The 17,974-nt window shown below is 40.4% G+C and overlaps 1 protein-coding gene across 11 annotated transcripts in view; it reads left to right on the forward strand.

Annotated features, from left to right (window-relative positions):
- Nucleotides 1–17,974, forward strand: part of USP6NL (USP6 N-terminal like) — a 217,589-nt gene that overhangs the window by 164,619 nt on the left and 34,996 nt on the right. For all 11 annotated transcript variants that reach the window (XR_008618512.1, XR_008618511.1, XR_008618513.1 and 8 more), the window contains 7 exons: nt 5,396–5,505; nt 7,645–7,693; nt 9,307–9,427; nt 12,580–12,674; nt 13,331–13,396; nt 13,489–13,588; nt 16,128–16,280. Coding sequence is in view for 8 of the 11 variants with exons in the window: in XM_055087833.1 (XP_054943808.1) it covers nt 5,396–5,505; nt 7,645–7,693; nt 9,307–9,427; nt 12,580–12,674; nt 13,331–13,396; nt 13,489–13,588; nt 16,128–16,280 (694 nt within the window). In the remaining 3 variants the exon portion in view is untranslated. The remainder of the gene's footprint in view (nt 1–5,395; nt 5,506–7,644; nt 7,694–9,306; nt 9,428–12,579; nt 12,675–13,330; nt 13,397–13,488; nt 13,589–16,127; nt 16,281–17,974) is intronic.

The raw sequence follows: 17,974 nt of genomic DNA on the forward strand, positions 1-17,974 counted from the left end.
CTTTATTCCTGCCCTGCAACTGGGTTCATCAGTACCTTATTTTTATTTTTTTTTAGATTCTATATATATGCATTAGCATATGGTATTTATTTTTCTCTTTCTGACTTACTTCACTCTGTATGACAGCCTCTAGGTCCATCCACCCCACTACAAGTAACTCAGTTTCCTTTCTTTTTATGGCTGAGTAATATTCCATTGTATATATGTGCCACATCTTCTTTATCCATTCATCTGTCAGTGGACATTTAGGTTGTTTCCATGTCTTGGCTATTGTAAATAGTGCTGCAGTGAACACTGTGGTACATGTCTCTTTTTGAATTATCGTTTTCTCAGGGTATATGCCCAGTAGTGGGATTGCTGGGTCATATGGTAGTTCTGTTTTTAGTTTTTTAAGGAACCTCCATACTGTTTTCCATAGTGGTTTTATCAGTTTACATTCCCACAAACAGTGCAGGAGGGTTCCCTTTTCACCACACCCTTTCCAGCATTTATAGTTTCTAGATTTTTGGATAATGGCCATTCTGACCAGCATGAAGTGATACCTCATTGTAGGTTTGATTTGCATTTCTCTAATAATTAGTGATGTTGAGCATCTTTTCATGTGCCTCTTGGCCATCTGTATGTCTTCGTTGGTGAAATGTCTATTTAGGTCTTCCACCCATTTTTTTAACTGGATTGTTCATTTTTTGATGTTGAGCTCCATGAGCAGTTTATATATTTTGGAGATTAATCCTTTGTTGTTGCATTTGCAAATATTTTCTCCCCTTCTGAGGGTTGTCTTTTTGTCTTGTTTATGGTTTCCTTTTATGTGCAAAAGCTTTTAAGTTTAATTTTAAAGTCCCATTTGTTTGTTTTTATTTCCATTACTCTAGGAGGTGGGTCAAAAAATATCTTGGCTGTGGTTTATGTCAAAGAGTGTTTTTCCTATGTGTTCCTCTAAGAGTTTTAGGGCGCGAACCCGGTTCCCCTGCATCGGCAGGCGGACGCGCAACCACTGCGCCACCAGGGAAGCCCTATAGTGTCTGTTCTTACGTGTAAGTCTTTAATCCATTTGGAGTTAATTTTTATGTATGGTGTTAGGTAGTGTTCTAATTTCATGCTTTTATATGTAGCTATCCAGTTTTCCCAGCACCACTTATTGAAGAGGCTCTCTTTTCTCCACTGTATGTTCTCGCCTCCTTTGTTGTAAATTAGGTGCCCATATGTGCATAGGTTTATCTCTGGGCATTCTATCCTGTACCATTGATCTGTATTTCTTTTTTTGTATCAGTACCATACTGTCTTGATTACGGTAGCTTTGTGGTATAGTTTGAAGTCAGGGAGCCTGATTCCTCCAACTCCGTTTTTCTTTCTCAAGATTGCTTTGTCTATTCGGGGTCTTTTGTGTTTCCATATGAATTCTAAACTTTTTTGGTCTAATTCTGTGAAGAATGCCATTGATAGTTTGATAGAGATTGCATTGAATCTGTAGATTGCTTGGGTCGTATAGTCATTTTCACAATATTGATTCTTCCAATCCAAGACCATGGTATATTTCTCCATCTGTTTATGTCATCTTCGATTTCTCTCATCATTGTTTTATAGTTTTCTGAGTTACAAGTCTTTCGCCTCCTTAGGCAGGTTTATTCCTAGGTGTTTTATTCTTTTTGTTGCAGTGGTAAATGGGAGTGTTTCCTTAATTTCTCTTTCTGATTTTTCGTTGTTGGTGTATAGGAATGCCAGAGATTTCTGTGCATTAATCTTGTATCCTGCAACCTTACCAAATTCATGGAATAGTTCTAGTAGTTTTCTGGTGGCATCTTTAGGGTTTTCTATGTATAGTATTATTATACATACATATACTAATTTTATAAAATAAAATTAGTCTAGGAAACTAACAGTTATGTTAGAAAGAATATAAAAATAAAAGTATAGATAAATCAGCAACCGGAAGGTACATCAGTACCACGAATATAAAAATAAAAGTATAGATAAATCAGCAACCGGAAGGTACACCAGTACCACAAAAAAAAAAAAAAAAAAAAAAAAAGAGAGGAGGAGGGAAAAGAAAAAAAAAATAAAAGGGGGTTGGGGAAGGCCTTGGCTGTGAAGGGCGGGCCCTAAGCAAGGGTGAGGTTTGGCCAGTGGGTGGGACCACTGCTCAGGACCCACAGGGCTGGAAAAGGCTGTGAGGGGTGAGGCTTAGGCTCAAGGAACAGAAGGGGCCCAGGCATGCTCCCACCCCTGGTCTCAGCTGGCAGGGGACCTCACCTGGGAGCCCAGCAGGCTCCCCGTGCCTGAGTGGGTGGGGCAATCGCCCTCCGCTCCTCTCCTGCTCTTCCCTGAGGGCCCCTCCCTCCTGCCTCTCCTGATCTCCCCGGCCTCCCTCCTATACCCCCAGGACCCAGGCGGCCTGGAGGGGGCTTTGGAGGGGTGGAGACCGGCTTGGGAGCTCAGCAGGCGCCCCGGCCCGTGTGGGCCAGGCGATCGCCCTCCGCTCCTCTCCCCTCCCGCTCTTCCTGGAGAGTCCCTCCCGCTTGCCTCTCCTGATCTCCCCGGCCTCGGGGGTGCCTATCCTGTCTGGCCTCCACTTCTCCTCCCCCGTCAGTCCCCCTACGTCCTACTGGTTCACTCTGGGGTTCCTCCTGTCTCCTTGGGTGTCAGAGTCCCCCACCAGCGGCCGGCAGGTGCCTTAGTGTGGGGAGATGCTAACTCTGCGTCTTCCCACACCGCCATCTTCAGGAAAATTTTTCTAGAGTAATTGACATTATAGATGTCTTTGGGTGTTTTTCTCCCTTTCAACTAAATTTTATTTTAAAGCATATTCTATCATGTCTTGTCAAACATTTCCTTTCTGTGTTTTGATACCTCATCTTTTACCAGCGGGCCTGTGGAACAATAATTGAAACCTCTTTGCTTGCCGACTACCTTTTTTTTTTTTTAAGATATTTAAAGAACAAATATGTAAAGATTATTATTTTTAAAGCTAAATTTTTGTAATGTCTCTTAGACCAACTTTTATCAGAAATAGCATACAATACTATTTTAGTGGTTGTAACGGTTCTCTAGTACGATAGTATAAATATCTTCCTTGGTCTTCAGAACTCTGAAGTGTTTCAAAACACTGTGGAAGTGGTCATGTTTTTAAAAGCTGCAGAAGCTGCCCTTCTCTGAGCTCCTACCTCAAAACACAAAACCCACATACTCACAAAACTTTTAACATACATACACATATTCCAGGCAGCCTTGTTTTTTCCACTTTTAGCTTAAGTCAGGAATTAACAGTTATATTTATATATATTTACTAGAATTGGTTTTAACAGAAATATATATTTCCAGTACATGGTAAATAGGTCAATATAACACATGTATATAGATATTTAATTACAATTAAATCTGGTTAAGTATAAATTAATATAAATTTTAATCTCCCACCTGGTTAAACATACTCATTTTGTTCTTTTCCCCCTGAAATGCTGCTTAATTGACAGCAGAGAGGGTTTTTTAAAAAGACAAAAACTGCAAGGAATAAGAAAATGGGAGAAGAGATAACCCTTGCCAATTTTTGGAGACCAGAATTCAGACAAACATTTAGTAATTTTAGCAACCCTGAGAAAACCGGAGGAGCACCTGATTTATATCTCAGAATCCCCAGCAGGCTTCATAATTGCCAGCTCCAGGTACCTCTGGAAGTGGAAGTGAAACTAAAAACAGTAGAAGTGGTTGAAAGCCTGTTGCAGAAGCAGTTAGAGTCCCCGAGTTCCCCGACCTGCTCCCCACCCCTGCACGAGCCGGGGTCAGAGTGTGGGTTACTGTTTGGAGAGGATGAAACAGAAGCCCTGTGGGCTGGAGAGGACACAGACCCGCGGAGGAAAGCACAGAGGGAGTGAATGTCCTGAATTTGGGGCATTCCCGCCTTTCCCTCCGCTCGGCTTCCAGAACAAAACACCGGCAGCCGGACGCTTGTCCCCCTGACAGGGACTCAGAAGAGTCCAGGAATCTGACCAGCCCAAGAAAATACCCCCAAACTCCTGACTTCAAGGGAAGCCCAGTGAAACCAGCCAGATCACTCTACAGTGAAGACAGCAGAGTTTGAAGCCCCACGTCTGCACATAGTGCTTTCCATCAGCTTTCTCATGTCTTCTTTCAAATATGAGTGAGGAGAGGAGCTAGGAGCTAACATGGAAAGTAAGAACAAGTAGAAAAAGCAATTTGTGAGAAACAGACTATACAGCAAGAAGAAAATGGAAGAGCTATTGCTGATGTCTTCAGAGGGATAAAAAGAGATATTGTGTCCATAAAACAAGTATAGGATGCTATAAAAGGAACATTAGAGAACAACAGAGCTTATGAATATAAAAATTGATAATAGAAATGAAAAATTCTAGAGGAGGGTTTGAAAATAACAAGTGAAGAAATTTCCCAGAAAATAGATTGTGAAGTCAAAACTCAAATCAATGAGTTTTTAAGATTGAAAAGACCCATCATGTGCCCAAACCTGTGGCTAAAAATAGATCCAAGCCAAGCACAGAAATTGCAAGTTTCAAAACTTGAAGATAGAAGCTCCTGTAAGCTTCTAGAGAGGAAAAAATAGATTTCATATAAAGAAGAAAGAATTAGAATGGCAACACTGGAAGCTAGAAGACAGTGAAGGTGGTGCCTTTTGAGCAAAAATATTTTCTGACTTAGAATTCTAAAATAGCGAAATAGCTAAGAAAGAGGATAGATTTATCAAGACATTCAAAGTGTCACAAAATTTATCTCCCGCACGCCCTTTCACAGGAGCTACTGGAGGACAAGCTCCTCCAGAGCAAGGGAATAAACCAAGAAAGATGTGAGATGCAGGGGACAGGGGACCCAAGCAAAGGAAGGCCTAGCAGATGGTGAAGGGAGACCCCCTGAGACCCCTGCTGAGCAGCCGGTCCAAAAGCTCTGGAAGCCAGGTCTGCAGGGAGGGTGCCTGTTCTGTTAGAATAGCACCAGGAGAGGTTGGTGCAACTTAAAGTGAGTTTGGATTGAATTAGCGACACATATGTAGAAAATGAAGCAAATCAAGAAACAAGGCAATGATAAGCCCCAAGGAAAACAAGAACGTTGTGCTAGAAAGAAGAAAGGAAGCATAGTGAACTGCATGGCTCAGCTGTGAAGAGTCTTAGGAACACAAACTCCAAAACGCTCTCCATCCAAAATGAAAATCTAACTGTATTGGCAGGATGGGAGGGAGAGGAGGGGGTGTGGATGGAGAGAAACCTTTCATTGCGCACCATTTTATATTGTTTTCATTGTTTAACCATGGAAATGGCTTTCCTAAGTCAAAAAAAGTTTTTTAAAGAGAATTACTTTGCCATTTGTCATAGGCTTTTTGACAACCGATTTCCATAAAAATGTGCTTTCTTCCCCTCTTTTTCCTCTTCAGAAATTAAAACACAGAGCACGGGGTTGTTCACCTGATATCAGACAAATAGACCTTGATGTCAACCGCACATTTAGGGACCATATCATGTTTAGAGACAGATATGGTGTGAAGTAAGTAAAGTTTAGTATTATGAACTATGAATAGCATTTACAAATAGTCTTTATCAGTTTGAAATGTCAATGTTTGGAATGTCATGTATAGATGATAATTTTGATTCCAATTCTAAGGGTTTAAGTTTTGGTGGATCATTTGTTCCATATTGTGTACCATTCAGGAGCTAATTTAACTTAAATTTTTAACCTTTGACATAGTAGGTGCTATAAAATTGCTATAAAATCATTTTATCATCTGGGAATTCTTAAATATATGGTAGATACTTTTATTAAAAGTGTTAGAAAAGAAATGAGAGATTGTGTTACTTTTTGAGAGCCGTGTCAGCAATAAATATATTCTTAGACCATTGACTCCATGCAAAGGTGAAACTAAAAAAATGGGAAATACGCAAATGAAATGACTATGACAGTTTAGGAATGAAAGGTACAGTTTTGCTGACCTCCGTATCAGTTAAGGCTCAACCAGAGAAAAAGAAACCAGTAAGAGATGTAAACTAAGGGATTTATCGTGGGGAATTGGCTTACACAGTTGCAGGGCCTGACTAGGCAAGTTCAAGATCCGTAGGGCGGGCCGTCAGGAAGGGCAGCCAGAGCTCTTGGGTGGGCGCGCGCGAAGCTGCGGAGGAATCCCTCCTTCAGGGAAGCCTCGGATCTGCTCTTCCGGCCTTTTGACTGCTTGACCCAGGGCTTCCCTGTCCCCTACTTCAAGTCAATTGACTGTGTACTTTAATGACATTTACAAAACACCTTTTCTACAGCAGCGCCTACATTAGGGTTTGAATAACTGGGGGTTGTAGCCCGGCCAAGTGGACACGTAAAGCTAACCATCACAGTCCACCCTTGTCAACTTAATTTCCGCATAAAGACGATAAAGTCATGCTTTGCCTAACATGGTACAGCTATTCTACTTACGACTGAAAATATTGCTAACCCCCTCCCCACGAAAAGATGCAGCCCCCTTGGGCAGTGTTTACTCTTTTTGCGTTGATATGTGTAACCTAAATTCTGTGATATAAAGTCAACTATTCCTAAACATCTTATGTTAGATGATAAGGAAAAGAGAAGGAAGAAAACACATTAAAATATATACACAAACATATTGATATCAAAATAAGGAAATGCTCAAAGCAGATATAGTCAGCAGTTCTGCGACTGGGCGTGTGGTCACTGCTGGCTGGTTACTTGCCTTCCCGCCACCCACCCCGTATTCCCTGCGCCTTCAGCAGGTGCCTCGGCTGGCCGTGGTTCTTTGCCTGCTGGGGGCACCTAAACCTTTATTCCTGAGGAGTCTGGACCATTAGCAGTCCTGCCTGAATTGGCTTGGGGAGGTTTTCCGTTGACTTTAATCACAGGGTTTGGTTATACTCAGAGGCACCTTAAGTGTCTTCTGTGGTCTAGACGTGCTCCTGCTTACGTCCACTGTGTCCTAGCACCCCCCTTCCCCTTCGTGGTCGGGATCAGTCCCTCCAGCCGGTACAGTCACCTCCTTCTTTGCCTGTTGATTCGGAGGCATGAGGAGCCCAGCGTGGCCGGGCGGCCGTCTCGGCTTCCAGTTCAGTGGAATCATAGTGTCTCCTGGTGGGGACGTTCCTCTCTTTGGAGCCAGGACCTCTAGAGCAGCAGAGCCAAGCATGTTGTTAGTGGACCCGAGAGGTAACTGTGTGTGGAGCCACTCCCGTTCCCACCCCTGGATCCTGGGAGAGGCAGCGCTGGTGCTGGAGGCTGATTTCAGGTGTATACCGCCTCCTGGGGGACATGCCCCCCCCCCGCAAGGTACTTCTCGGAGCTGGCGGTGTGAGTGAGTCTTCAGAAGGCCGGTCCGCAGCTCCGTCCAGCCGGCTCCTTCTATGGGGATGAGTCTATAGTGAGAGTAGTTCAGTGAAAGAGGGGAACAAATTGAAGAAACTGTGAAGCCCTTCGTGCTTTTTGCTATAAATCCTTTCTGTCAAATTTAGCCTCAAGTTTAGACTGTATTGTTGAAATTTGAGCTCGGGGATCATTTCCTTATTGTAGTAGTAGTTTTATCTGGATTGTCTGTTTATCTTCAGTCAAACTGTTATTTATTTTTTTAAGTTTATAATTTTAAAAATATGTGAAAAAAACTAAATTGTGTTCAATGTAAATTTCTTTTTCTAGGCAGCAATCCCTGTTCCACGTTCTTGCTGCATATTCTATCTACAATACGGTAAGTTGGAGCACGCCTGCCCACAGCTTTCTGAGGTGTGCTCTGAGCGCCTGGAGGAGATCTTTGGGCCTCCCTCCTGACAAGGCCCCTTTGGCCTGCACAGTTCATCTCAGGACTGGACGGTCTCCAGGTCTCTGTGGATCTTCCTGGGGCTCCCGTGGCCCCCCCCGGCGTCTTAGAGCAGAGCTGGTTGGGAAGTGGAAAAACCACAGTATGACAGCGAACTCACTTTCCCCCTCTTTCTCCGGACTGTTTTGTTATGTTTTGTGTTGTTGTTTGTCTTGTTTTTATTTTAAGCAAGTAGGACTGGAATGAGCAGCGCTAGAAGGACAGGAAGCGGTAGCTAGGTTAACTTCTGCCTGACTCTTGGTAGCTCCTCATTGCCCCGGGAGGTTGCCTTTCAGGATCACATTTCATTTATTCAGTGAGGTCCAGGTAGGAGACCATATGTACCTACTTGCTGTCTCCCGGAGTAGGCCAAACTAAGCTTTTAGGTATTAGAACATGTTATTCTTAAGGCATTGATTACTCTGGGGGGAGAGAGATTTGGGAGGAAAGATCAACTAGTGTCGAAACCAGTGTAGATGCCAAATAAATGCTTGTTGACTAGATTCCAGGAAGGACACCTTGAACCTTGAGGTGTATCATTTCTCTTATAGTCAAAACCTTTAAGTTACAAGGGACAGAAATTCACTCAAACAAGGGCAAGTTTAAAAGGGATTGATTAAAGGGACTTCTCATAGAAATGAAGCTCAGGGGGGTTGGAGCTGGAGAGTGAGAAGCCTCCAGTGAGAAGAGCTTCACTTTCTCTCTCTTCCCCTCTGTGGCCGTGTGGTAACTGATTGTCTCTGGGAACTGTTCGTTCCACTGTTTCTGTCTCCAGATTGCTTTCTTTGTCTGCTTATCTGTTTTTCCAAGGCTAATATTGCACCCATGGACTCAGCATGACCATTCTGTTCAAGTACATACCACCATCGGATTGCAGTCTCTGTGGCTTTATTCAATTTTCTTAGAGAAATTAGTATATTAGTCTTGCAGCCAATTAATGGTTCCCTGGGACCAGGTGTCCTCTGCTCCATCAGCTTTGGTTCACATGGCACAGACATGAATCTCTAAGGCCATGTTATAAGCAGGGATCATGGGGAGAGTGGGCAGTTCTCAGGGAAGGAGCATAGGCTGGATAGGTACCCCACAATGTGTCTGTATAAGGGTCCGGAAGTCTGGAGGAGAAAAGACAGCAAATTTGGGAACTATATGAGGAGAGAAATTTGCCAGCATCTGAGCAAAGAAGAGGACTATTGAGCTGAGAGTCGCACATAAAACAGAAAAATAAACAGCCTTTACAGAAGGTGTAATGGTACTGAACAGGGCTCAGTAAAATCCGTGTAGGTTAAACTTGCCCGTACTTCTTCATTTTTTCTCCAATACCAGGTGCATTCTTTGATAGTATGTGGCTCAGTGCTGTTGAGATTGTAATATTTCTCTATAGAATTGCCATTAAATAATGTGTTTAGGCATTTTCTGATTGTTTTCTGCATCAGTTTTTTATATGTGCATGTACATGTAATTCGATCTGAAAACCCCCAGTTTCTCTGTTCTCATTTTCTCTTCAGGAAGTTGGGTACTGTCAGGGGATGAGCCAGATCACAGCTTTACTCCTCATGTATATGAATGAAGAAGATGCCTTCTGGGCCCTGGTCAAACTGTTCTCGGGCCCAAAACATGCCATGCATGGTAAGAAAACCCCATGGTTGATCATCAGCAACAAACAAGGGAGGGAGAAAAAGGCAAATTCAAACAAAGTCGTACTTTGGATGATGCTTGGTAGGGTCAAGTACAAAAAAATGTTCAGGGGCTTCTTTAATTCACTAGTGTTTGTTACTAGTTTCTTACTTAGTTCTTCTCTGTTGAACTTTTCTCTTTACATTTATATTCCTTTGTGTTTACTACAAAGTATACTGCTGACATTTTAAAACTCTTTCCTTACTTGGCCCAGTCAAGAGAAACTAATTTAGGTTTAGAAGAATTTAGGAAAAACTGAATTATTGAGAGCTTTTGATCAAAACTTTTAGACAGTCATGCATTCAGTGAAATGTCTTACTATTGACTGGATATTGTGATGTATACTTCTTTGTCAAAGAATATTAATTGAGAAATGACACTTAGGTGTTGAAAGGAAAGGTACACAGTAATTAAGTAGTTTTGTATTTCATGTGTGTGTTTCAGTTCTTTCAGCCTTAAAATTGACTCCATTTTACAGTAAAAAGGCTGATAACGTATTCTGGGCACTTTATTATTTAATATTTCAAAACTTGCATAATTTTTTGGTTTTCAAGTTAGGAGGTTTTTCATAACGTTTTCGTTATATTTGCCAAGCATATGCAGTAAACTTTACTTGGGAGAGTTTGGATTGCAGCTTCTCTTGGAAATAAAAGTGGCATTTGTCCATATAATGCAAAATTATTTTCCCAGTGCCACTGCGTGTGATAATACCAGATTAAAAACAATTTTAACACTAATCACTCTGAGAATGGACCATCTTAGTTCTGTTTGTGAATGTTAAAGCTTTATGTGGGGGCTTCCCTGGTGGCGCAGTGGTTGAGAGTCCGCCTGCCGATGCGGGGGATACGGGTTCGTGCCCCGGTCCGGGAAGATCCCACATGTCGCGGAGTGTCTGGGCCCGTGAGCCATGACCGCTGAGCCTGCGCGTCCGGAGCCTGTGCTCTGCAATGGGAGAGGCCACAACAGTGAGAGGCCCGCGTACCGCAAAAAAAAAAAAAAAAAAAGCTTTATGTGGTAGGGAACCTGCCACATTTTAAAGTAATATTTTAAATTTTCAAAAGTATGACCTTCCATAGTCTATAGTTTATTAAATCTCACATTCTTACCATGTGGTTATTGTGGGGGCATTGTGTGTGTGTGTGTGTGTGTCTGTGTGTCTGTGTGTCTGTCTGTCTGTCTTTCTCCCTCAGTGTTCCCTGTGAATCTTTTTAAAAAATAAATACTATCTGCATGATAACTGTTTCTGGTCACTTTGCATCCCATAAAGAGACTCCAGTAGTAAGACACATTATATTGAGCTGCCATCCAATAGACAGTATCATTTCAAAAGGCATCTTGAAGAAGAATAACTCTTCCTTATCAGTCTTCATTTTGCTTTACCCTGAGATGGTGTTGCTGATATATCTTGAAGTACAATGGAATGTTACAGTTTAAGTAGTATGTAGTTATGTGAAATACCGCCCAATTTTAGAAAATTCATTCTTTTAAACCTGATAGCTTGCTTTCCGTAATTATTGTCACTAGTCTAATCTATAAAGCAGTATGAATTTTACCATCCTAACATTTACATTACCAGAGCAGTTTAGGTCATTATTATGGGTAAGTTTGTACTTAAGAGATATTTGTTTCAAGGTCTGCCTGTGAAATTATATAACTGAAGGTTACCTCAGTATTTTGCATTTCCTATATGAAAGTGGTATCACTTACAAATGTGTAGAATAAAGAGAGGGCTGAAGAAAATGAGATTTAAAATATCAAGTCTGGGACACCACTGAAAAGTGAAGCAGAGTTGGGTATCTTAGCACCCTTGAGCACTTGTATATTACTGAAGGGATTGCCTTTTTCAGAATCAGACTTTTTCTTGAAATTCTTCCAACTCCCATTCCTATCAAATTGACCATGAAAGTGGCACAGAAAGAGAAACATGGATTTTTTTATCTACTCACTTCACTGGACAGTGTTACTAAGGGAGGAAGTTGCTGTCTGGGAAGTTCTACACGCACCTTAGAAAGCGGAGAATTAGCTAAGAAGTAGCCCTTCCCTGAAGATTATAAAGCTGTGTTTCCCAGCAGTGTGTTCCTTGGGTTCCTGGAGGGACGTAGTTTCACTTTTTGGAAACAGGCGTGCCGTGCGGAAAAATGGACTCCGAGAGCCAATAAGGCTGGGAGATGAGCTAAACGAAGAAAACCAGGTTTCTTTAGTCTATAAAGCAGCTTAGAAACATTCAGAAGTTCATACGCCTCGTGAACATAGGCAAGAAGGGTATATATAACACACAGTATTTCTCCTGGATTCTTTTAAAAACATAGAACATTTAGTAACATCTTTCGAAGTTAAGTAGAACCCAGGTTGGAAAACGCTAATGTGGATAAATCATAAATTCATTGTGTATGCATCCTTTTTAACAGATTATATAGAATATCTGAAAGGAAATTTTTGAATGAAAATAGATGTAAAGTTCCATGACTTAAATACACAAAATTAATACTAACTTCCCATTTACAGTTACTTCCTAGAAATCTTATAGATTATATTGTATAATCAGTTGGGATAGAATATATTGACATCGATCATATAGTGCCCGTATGTTTTAGCTGATGTTAAGTATCACTTATAGAAAGGATTTGAAAGTGATAATAACCTTGGCATGGTACTGGAGTAAGCCTGAAAAGGGTAATAAAATGTTTGTTATGTAATGTATTAATGGTAAAACAAAATAAGTAATCAAGAGTAGAATAACTTATAAAAATGTGTACATATAAGACATGACCCAGTACTTCAAGAGAACAGATAATTTTGATCAATGGCTTCAGTTTCCATTTTTTCTTAGTTTCCCTTTTAATTCAGAAATATTCTGTCCTCTTTTATACTTTTACAAGGATATAGAAGATTCTTAGCAAACACATACTAGACTGTAAGTTTCATTAACCAAAGCTTATACACAATTGTTTCCTTGGAGGGGAGGAAAAATATTTGGGTGATTACTGGATCTGTTGTTCTTGTTGTTGTTGACAGTTAAAAGATGAAAGAAGTATGTTGCACTTTAAAATAGAGATTTCTGTTGGTATTGTTTATGAAGTATTGTTTTTATGTTTATATTCTAGGATTTTTTGTCCATGGTTTTCCCAAACTCTTGAGGTTTCAAGAACATCATGAAAAAATACTGAATAAATTTTTGTCCAAGCTTAAGCAGCACTTGGTAGGTAGATGTGACATTGACTTACACCCACCTACACCAAGAATAAAGCTAGAAGACTTGAGTGCAGCTGTTGGTCCCAATTACCCTATTGATTTATAGTCTTGTCCATGTCATTTACTGAGCAGTTGTAATTCCCAGTTGTTCAAAGGACGTTAGATTTGTGAAATTTAGTACGGATGAACTATCACAGCCCTAACTCATAAAATCAAACTTTGAAGCTGATATATACGAACAATATAGTTTTTAAGGATGTGTGATTTCTCAGTGATTTGGGAGGTTTTTTAATCACACTAAAATATTTTAAGAGTCATACAAACTCATCCTCAGTGAACCATATACATGCTGTCCTGTAAAACACAGTAATTTAGTAAAGGAAGGATACATCCCTTTAAATATATTAAAGAGAAGCAAAGTGTTGTATTACAATCCTATCTTATGAAGGGTTTATTCTCAGGGTGATTTTCAAAAGTAAAATTGAGGGACAAGAGGGAGTCAGAAGAGAAGAAGTGGAACTACTCCAGCACGAAAGAGATTTGTAATGAATGGTTTTGTTTAGCTGTGACAGCTACCTCCAAAAACCTGCCTAACTTTTAGTATTATATTGTCATATTTTGTGTGCTGCAATCCAGAAGTTGTGAAGTCTTTGTTTTTTCCAGGATTCTCAAGAAATCTACACAAGTTTTTACACAATGAAATGGTTTTTTCAATGTTTCCTTGATCGGGTGAGTATTTATTTACAAAGCCCAATCATAAAATTACAAATACCAGCCAAGGGCAAACTGTTAATCTTATTTCTGTTTTGTTTTAATTGTAGACTCCCTTTACACTAAACCTCAGAATATGGGACATCTATATCTTTGAAGGAGAACGAATTCTTACTGCCATGTCTTACACAATCTTAAAATTACACAGAAGTAAGAAAATGTTTAATTATAAAGATTTCACAAAAATCTAGCCTTGTTTTAACTTTGATTTCTCATTACCCACCCAAATTGAAATTCATTTTCTTTCAGTAATGAGTTTAAAAAATTCTTGGAAATCAGTGAAATTATCTTCAGTTGGCACTTTACTTTCATTGGTTCTTCCTCATGACCAGAAGCTTACTACATTGGAAAAGGTCTTTGATTCTTTTCTCTATTTCATTTTCATCTTCACAGTTCAGTAGAATGCAGTGTATTATGTTTCACTAATAATAATATTCCTGTTAGTTATTTGTTTCCACGGGGGATCCCTTATTTCTTTTCATTGGTCTGAATCTCAGGTTTGTAGTAGGAAAAGGGAGAGACCAAAGAAGCCAGGCCCCTTAGTTAAAAGGGCTAGTGAGGACATTTTCCTTTACTGTGCCCTTCACCCAGGAAAAAAGCATCCAGCCCCACGCCGTAGACCAGAGATGGGGAACCTCCAGCTCATCTCCCTGTTTTGCTGCTTTGTGGCCTCTGAACCATGTCCACAGTTGCCCAAATGTAACACAAGGCTTTTAAAAGCCTTCAGTTGCAATATTTCAAGGGCTCTGTAAATTTGATATGCTGTGCCTTAAGTCAAGGAATTCCTTAAGTCAAGGAATGAGAGTTTCTCTTTATGAATATAAAGAACCTTATTCGTCTTAAAGTCTCAACCCAACCTTAAAACTTTGGAGACTCTTGTAACAATGCAGGGAAGAGAGTCACTGGAAGCTTTGGAACCTCACACAACACTTCCAGCCTAGGGCACAGCCTAGGTTCACATTGGTTGTATACTCTGCATCTTCTCTTGCTCTTGAATGATCATCTCTTCAGTTGCCCCCATAACTTGTAAGCTAATTGAGTGCTTGGGGTCATGTTTAGTTTTAGTTATAGTTTTCATGTTACAGTTTTTCTCCCTGCTGTGCTTGGCTTTGTTCTAAGAATGTGTTAGGTACTTTGATATGAGATTGCTTGATTGCTTACTTGAAAACCGTGGCCTTCAGGAGCACCAGATTATCCAAATTCTAGGTTGGAATGAAACTTTAAAATCAACGACTGTATAGTTTACTCTGAAAGAAGAGGATTTAGAAGTGTTGTGGTCCATTTCCCTCCCTCCCCAGCATGCAAACCACAGCACCAAGATGAAACGATTTGGCAATGAATATCTCCCAAGACTCGGGGTCTGTCATAACCACAGGAAATCAATCAGTCTCTCCTCTCACCTCCTTTACTTCTTTTCTCTCTTTCTGGATTATGAACTGACAAAAATGTAGAGCAAAAGTATACTCTTAGTACACTAAACATCATTAGTTTCGTTTACCTTAGTTAGTTTAAACATTATTAGTTTAATGTTCCCTAAGCAGTGAGAAAGTAAAAACATGATGTTATATTTCCCTGTAGCTCTCTTCCTCCTCTTAAGTTATGTTTTACTTCAGACTCTTACTTAATTTTGACAAGTAAAAAGTTTCTCTACCTTTTGTAAATAAACTTTTAAGCATAACAGTTAGTTTATATCCTACCATGTCATTAGATTAAATAAGCTGTGGAAAACCTTTGTCTACTGCTGTGTATTTTTTCTCGTTAGGAAGACACAGCTCAAGGACTTACATGAAGTTCCTTCACCATATAAACCTTCAAAAACTGTCTGGACCAATAGTTAGCTGAAGCTCGTAAGATTTTTTTTCTTGTTTTTTTCCCTGATGGCCTTACCAATATTTAGAGACATTGTTACTAAAAAAAAAAAAAAAAAAAAAAAAAAAAAAATCACACAGTGATTTTAAACAGTAAAAAAAAATTAGAAGCAACCTAAATGCCCAATATTAGAAGACCAATTAAGTAAAGTATAGAGCGTACAATACAATGGACTCTTATATAGTTAATGATGGTGGTATAAAATCAAGTTTGTGGAAGTGAGGGGTATCAGTGACGTACGCCATCGAGTGGGGGAAAAACAAGGAGGTGAATAACATGGAGAGTATCATTTATTTTTGTAAATTGATACACGTGTACACACATCTGCTTGTAGGTCATGGGCTAGTGGATCTTAGCTGATTTTTACTTTCTGCTTTGTATCTGTAATTTGAATTTTTTCATAAGTAGAAATACAAATAAAATTAATAATCCAGATTTTTGAGAAACTCTGAGACAGCTAAAATACAGACCTAGAAGTGGATGTGCCTATAGCAGTTGGAGCTCCGTATCAGTGAAACAGAAAGCGCACATGTCATCCTGGGTGGCTCTGGGGGAATATTAATACCCAGGTCCGGTTATTCTTACACCAACGAGAAGGTATTTAGCAGCATTCGCCTCTCCCCAAGCCCCCAGGGATACCTGCTTTTCTCTGTGACTGCTTTAATATCAGAAAAGATGTTCGTCTTACTCAGTTTCGGTGAAATTCACAAGGCCATGTATAAATTGTATGCTGTGCCCTTTTAAAAACATACATCAGAATAGAATACGTTATATTCTCAACATAAAGTAGCTGTTGTTTACCTTTTTCATCCTTTCTCAGAACATCTTATGAAATTGTCTATGGAAGAACTTGTGGACTTTCTTCAGGAGACCTTGGCAAAGGATTTTTTCTTCGAAGACGACTTTGTGATAGAGCAGCTCCAGATTTCTATGGTAGAACTAAAGCGGGCAAAGTTAGACCTTCCAGAACCTGGTAAGGAAATAGCCAGACTCTTTATGTGTAACTTACAATTAAGATTGGAAGACACGGTGCAGTTAACATGGGCCATTTCTGTTTGAAAACAGCAGCATACTTGTGATGACATCATGCAAATCAGATTTCTTAAAATCTTCGATTTTAAGAAAAATTAAATAAACATATTAATTAAATCTGCCTCTCCTAATAGAGTCCCTACTTAAATTTAGGAAGTTTGATATACAAAGAATGTTATTTCAGCAGAAGTGACCATGGTGCTTTAAGCTACCATAACAATAAGCGCTTTTTACCTTCATCCTCTCATTTTGTGGAACCATACGCAGTAAACAGAGCAAGTAAAAGTCCCATTTTCTAGAAGAGGAAACTGATACTAAAATGCTAACTCTGAAGCTGCAGAACCTGCAGACACAGCATTACTGCTGCCACTAGAGTCCGAGTTTCCTGACTGCTGATCCAGGGCTCTTGGCAGTATGTTGCTGTATAAATAATATATTTTATTCACTTATTTCAAAACATCTTCCAGTACCACCTGGTAGGTTTTCTGCTAGGTGCTCTGTTGGGGATTTAACTGAAAAGAAAGACGTGCTTCTTGCTCTCAGGGTGCACAGAGGAGAGACAGAATTTACACAATAATAATAGAGTGTGAATAGGGTCATAATAGAGCTAGAAACAGGATAAATGGGGGAAGATGGATGGAGGGTGGTACCGGGTGAGTGGAAGAGAAAAAAAGAATATGTGGAGGGAGCACAGTAGAAAGAAGTTTTAAGAACACACCTTTGCTAAAAACCAAGATGCTCTGCTTTTAGTTATTTAATTGCAAGGGGTCTAATCCGTGTTCTCCGAGGTTTGTTCTGGGTCTTCAGGATTCACTAGAAAACAAGCTGTCACAGCAATAATGGAGTGTGGGCCTGGGCCCTGTGAGACCATCACCTCTGCTCCCATAGGTCACCCCTCTCTCGTGCAGTGTAATGATGTCCCTTTTCTACTAATTCTTTCCTGTGGCAGGGAATGCGTTTGGAACAGCAGTTACTAACTATATTCTTGCTATTTCAACATTTATTTTTAAATGTCTTGCCTACTTTTAAAAAGAGTTTAAGACAAGTTTTAGTAAAAGACACAAAAAGAAAAAAAATATATGTATAGAATAGAACTATTTAAACATGAGAATAAAATGTCAAGACCTGTGTAATGGAATGGGATGGTTTAGCATCTAACTAGCAGCTAGTATGTATTGCATGCTTGCTCTCTGCCACATACCACAGGCACTGTCTCATTTAATCCTTAAAATAACTCTAAGAAAAAGTACTCGTCCTCATTTTACCCATGAGGAAACCTGGTAGCAGTCGTTTGTAAGATCTTTTACTAGGAAACGGTAGAAAGGGGATGGAGAGCAGGGTGGGGATAAAAGGAGAGGGCTGGGTAAATAACAGCGGGAACACTGGCTGATGTTGCTCTGCTCATGCTGGCGGTTAAGGGGGAACGTGGTGAGGGGGCTTCGCACCACCGGGGCCTCTGACCCGGTCCACCCTGCTGAGTGCACACGGCTTGGCTTAAGCCTTGTCTCCTTCCTGAAGACTCGGCCAGTCCCCCGCCTCCCCAAAGCCGCAGAGTTTGGTCACCGGTATTTTGTGCTGGAACCGTGCCCCGTGTGTGCCTCTGTCCCCACACTCGCTGGGCGGGCGTCACCCCCG

This window comes from Physeter macrocephalus, chromosome 11, assembly GCF_002837175.3.
Source record: "Physeter macrocephalus isolate SW-GA chromosome 11, ASM283717v5, whole genome shotgun sequence".
Taxonomy (NCBI): domain Eukaryota; kingdom Metazoa; phylum Chordata; class Mammalia; order Artiodactyla; family Physeteridae; genus Physeter; species Physeter macrocephalus.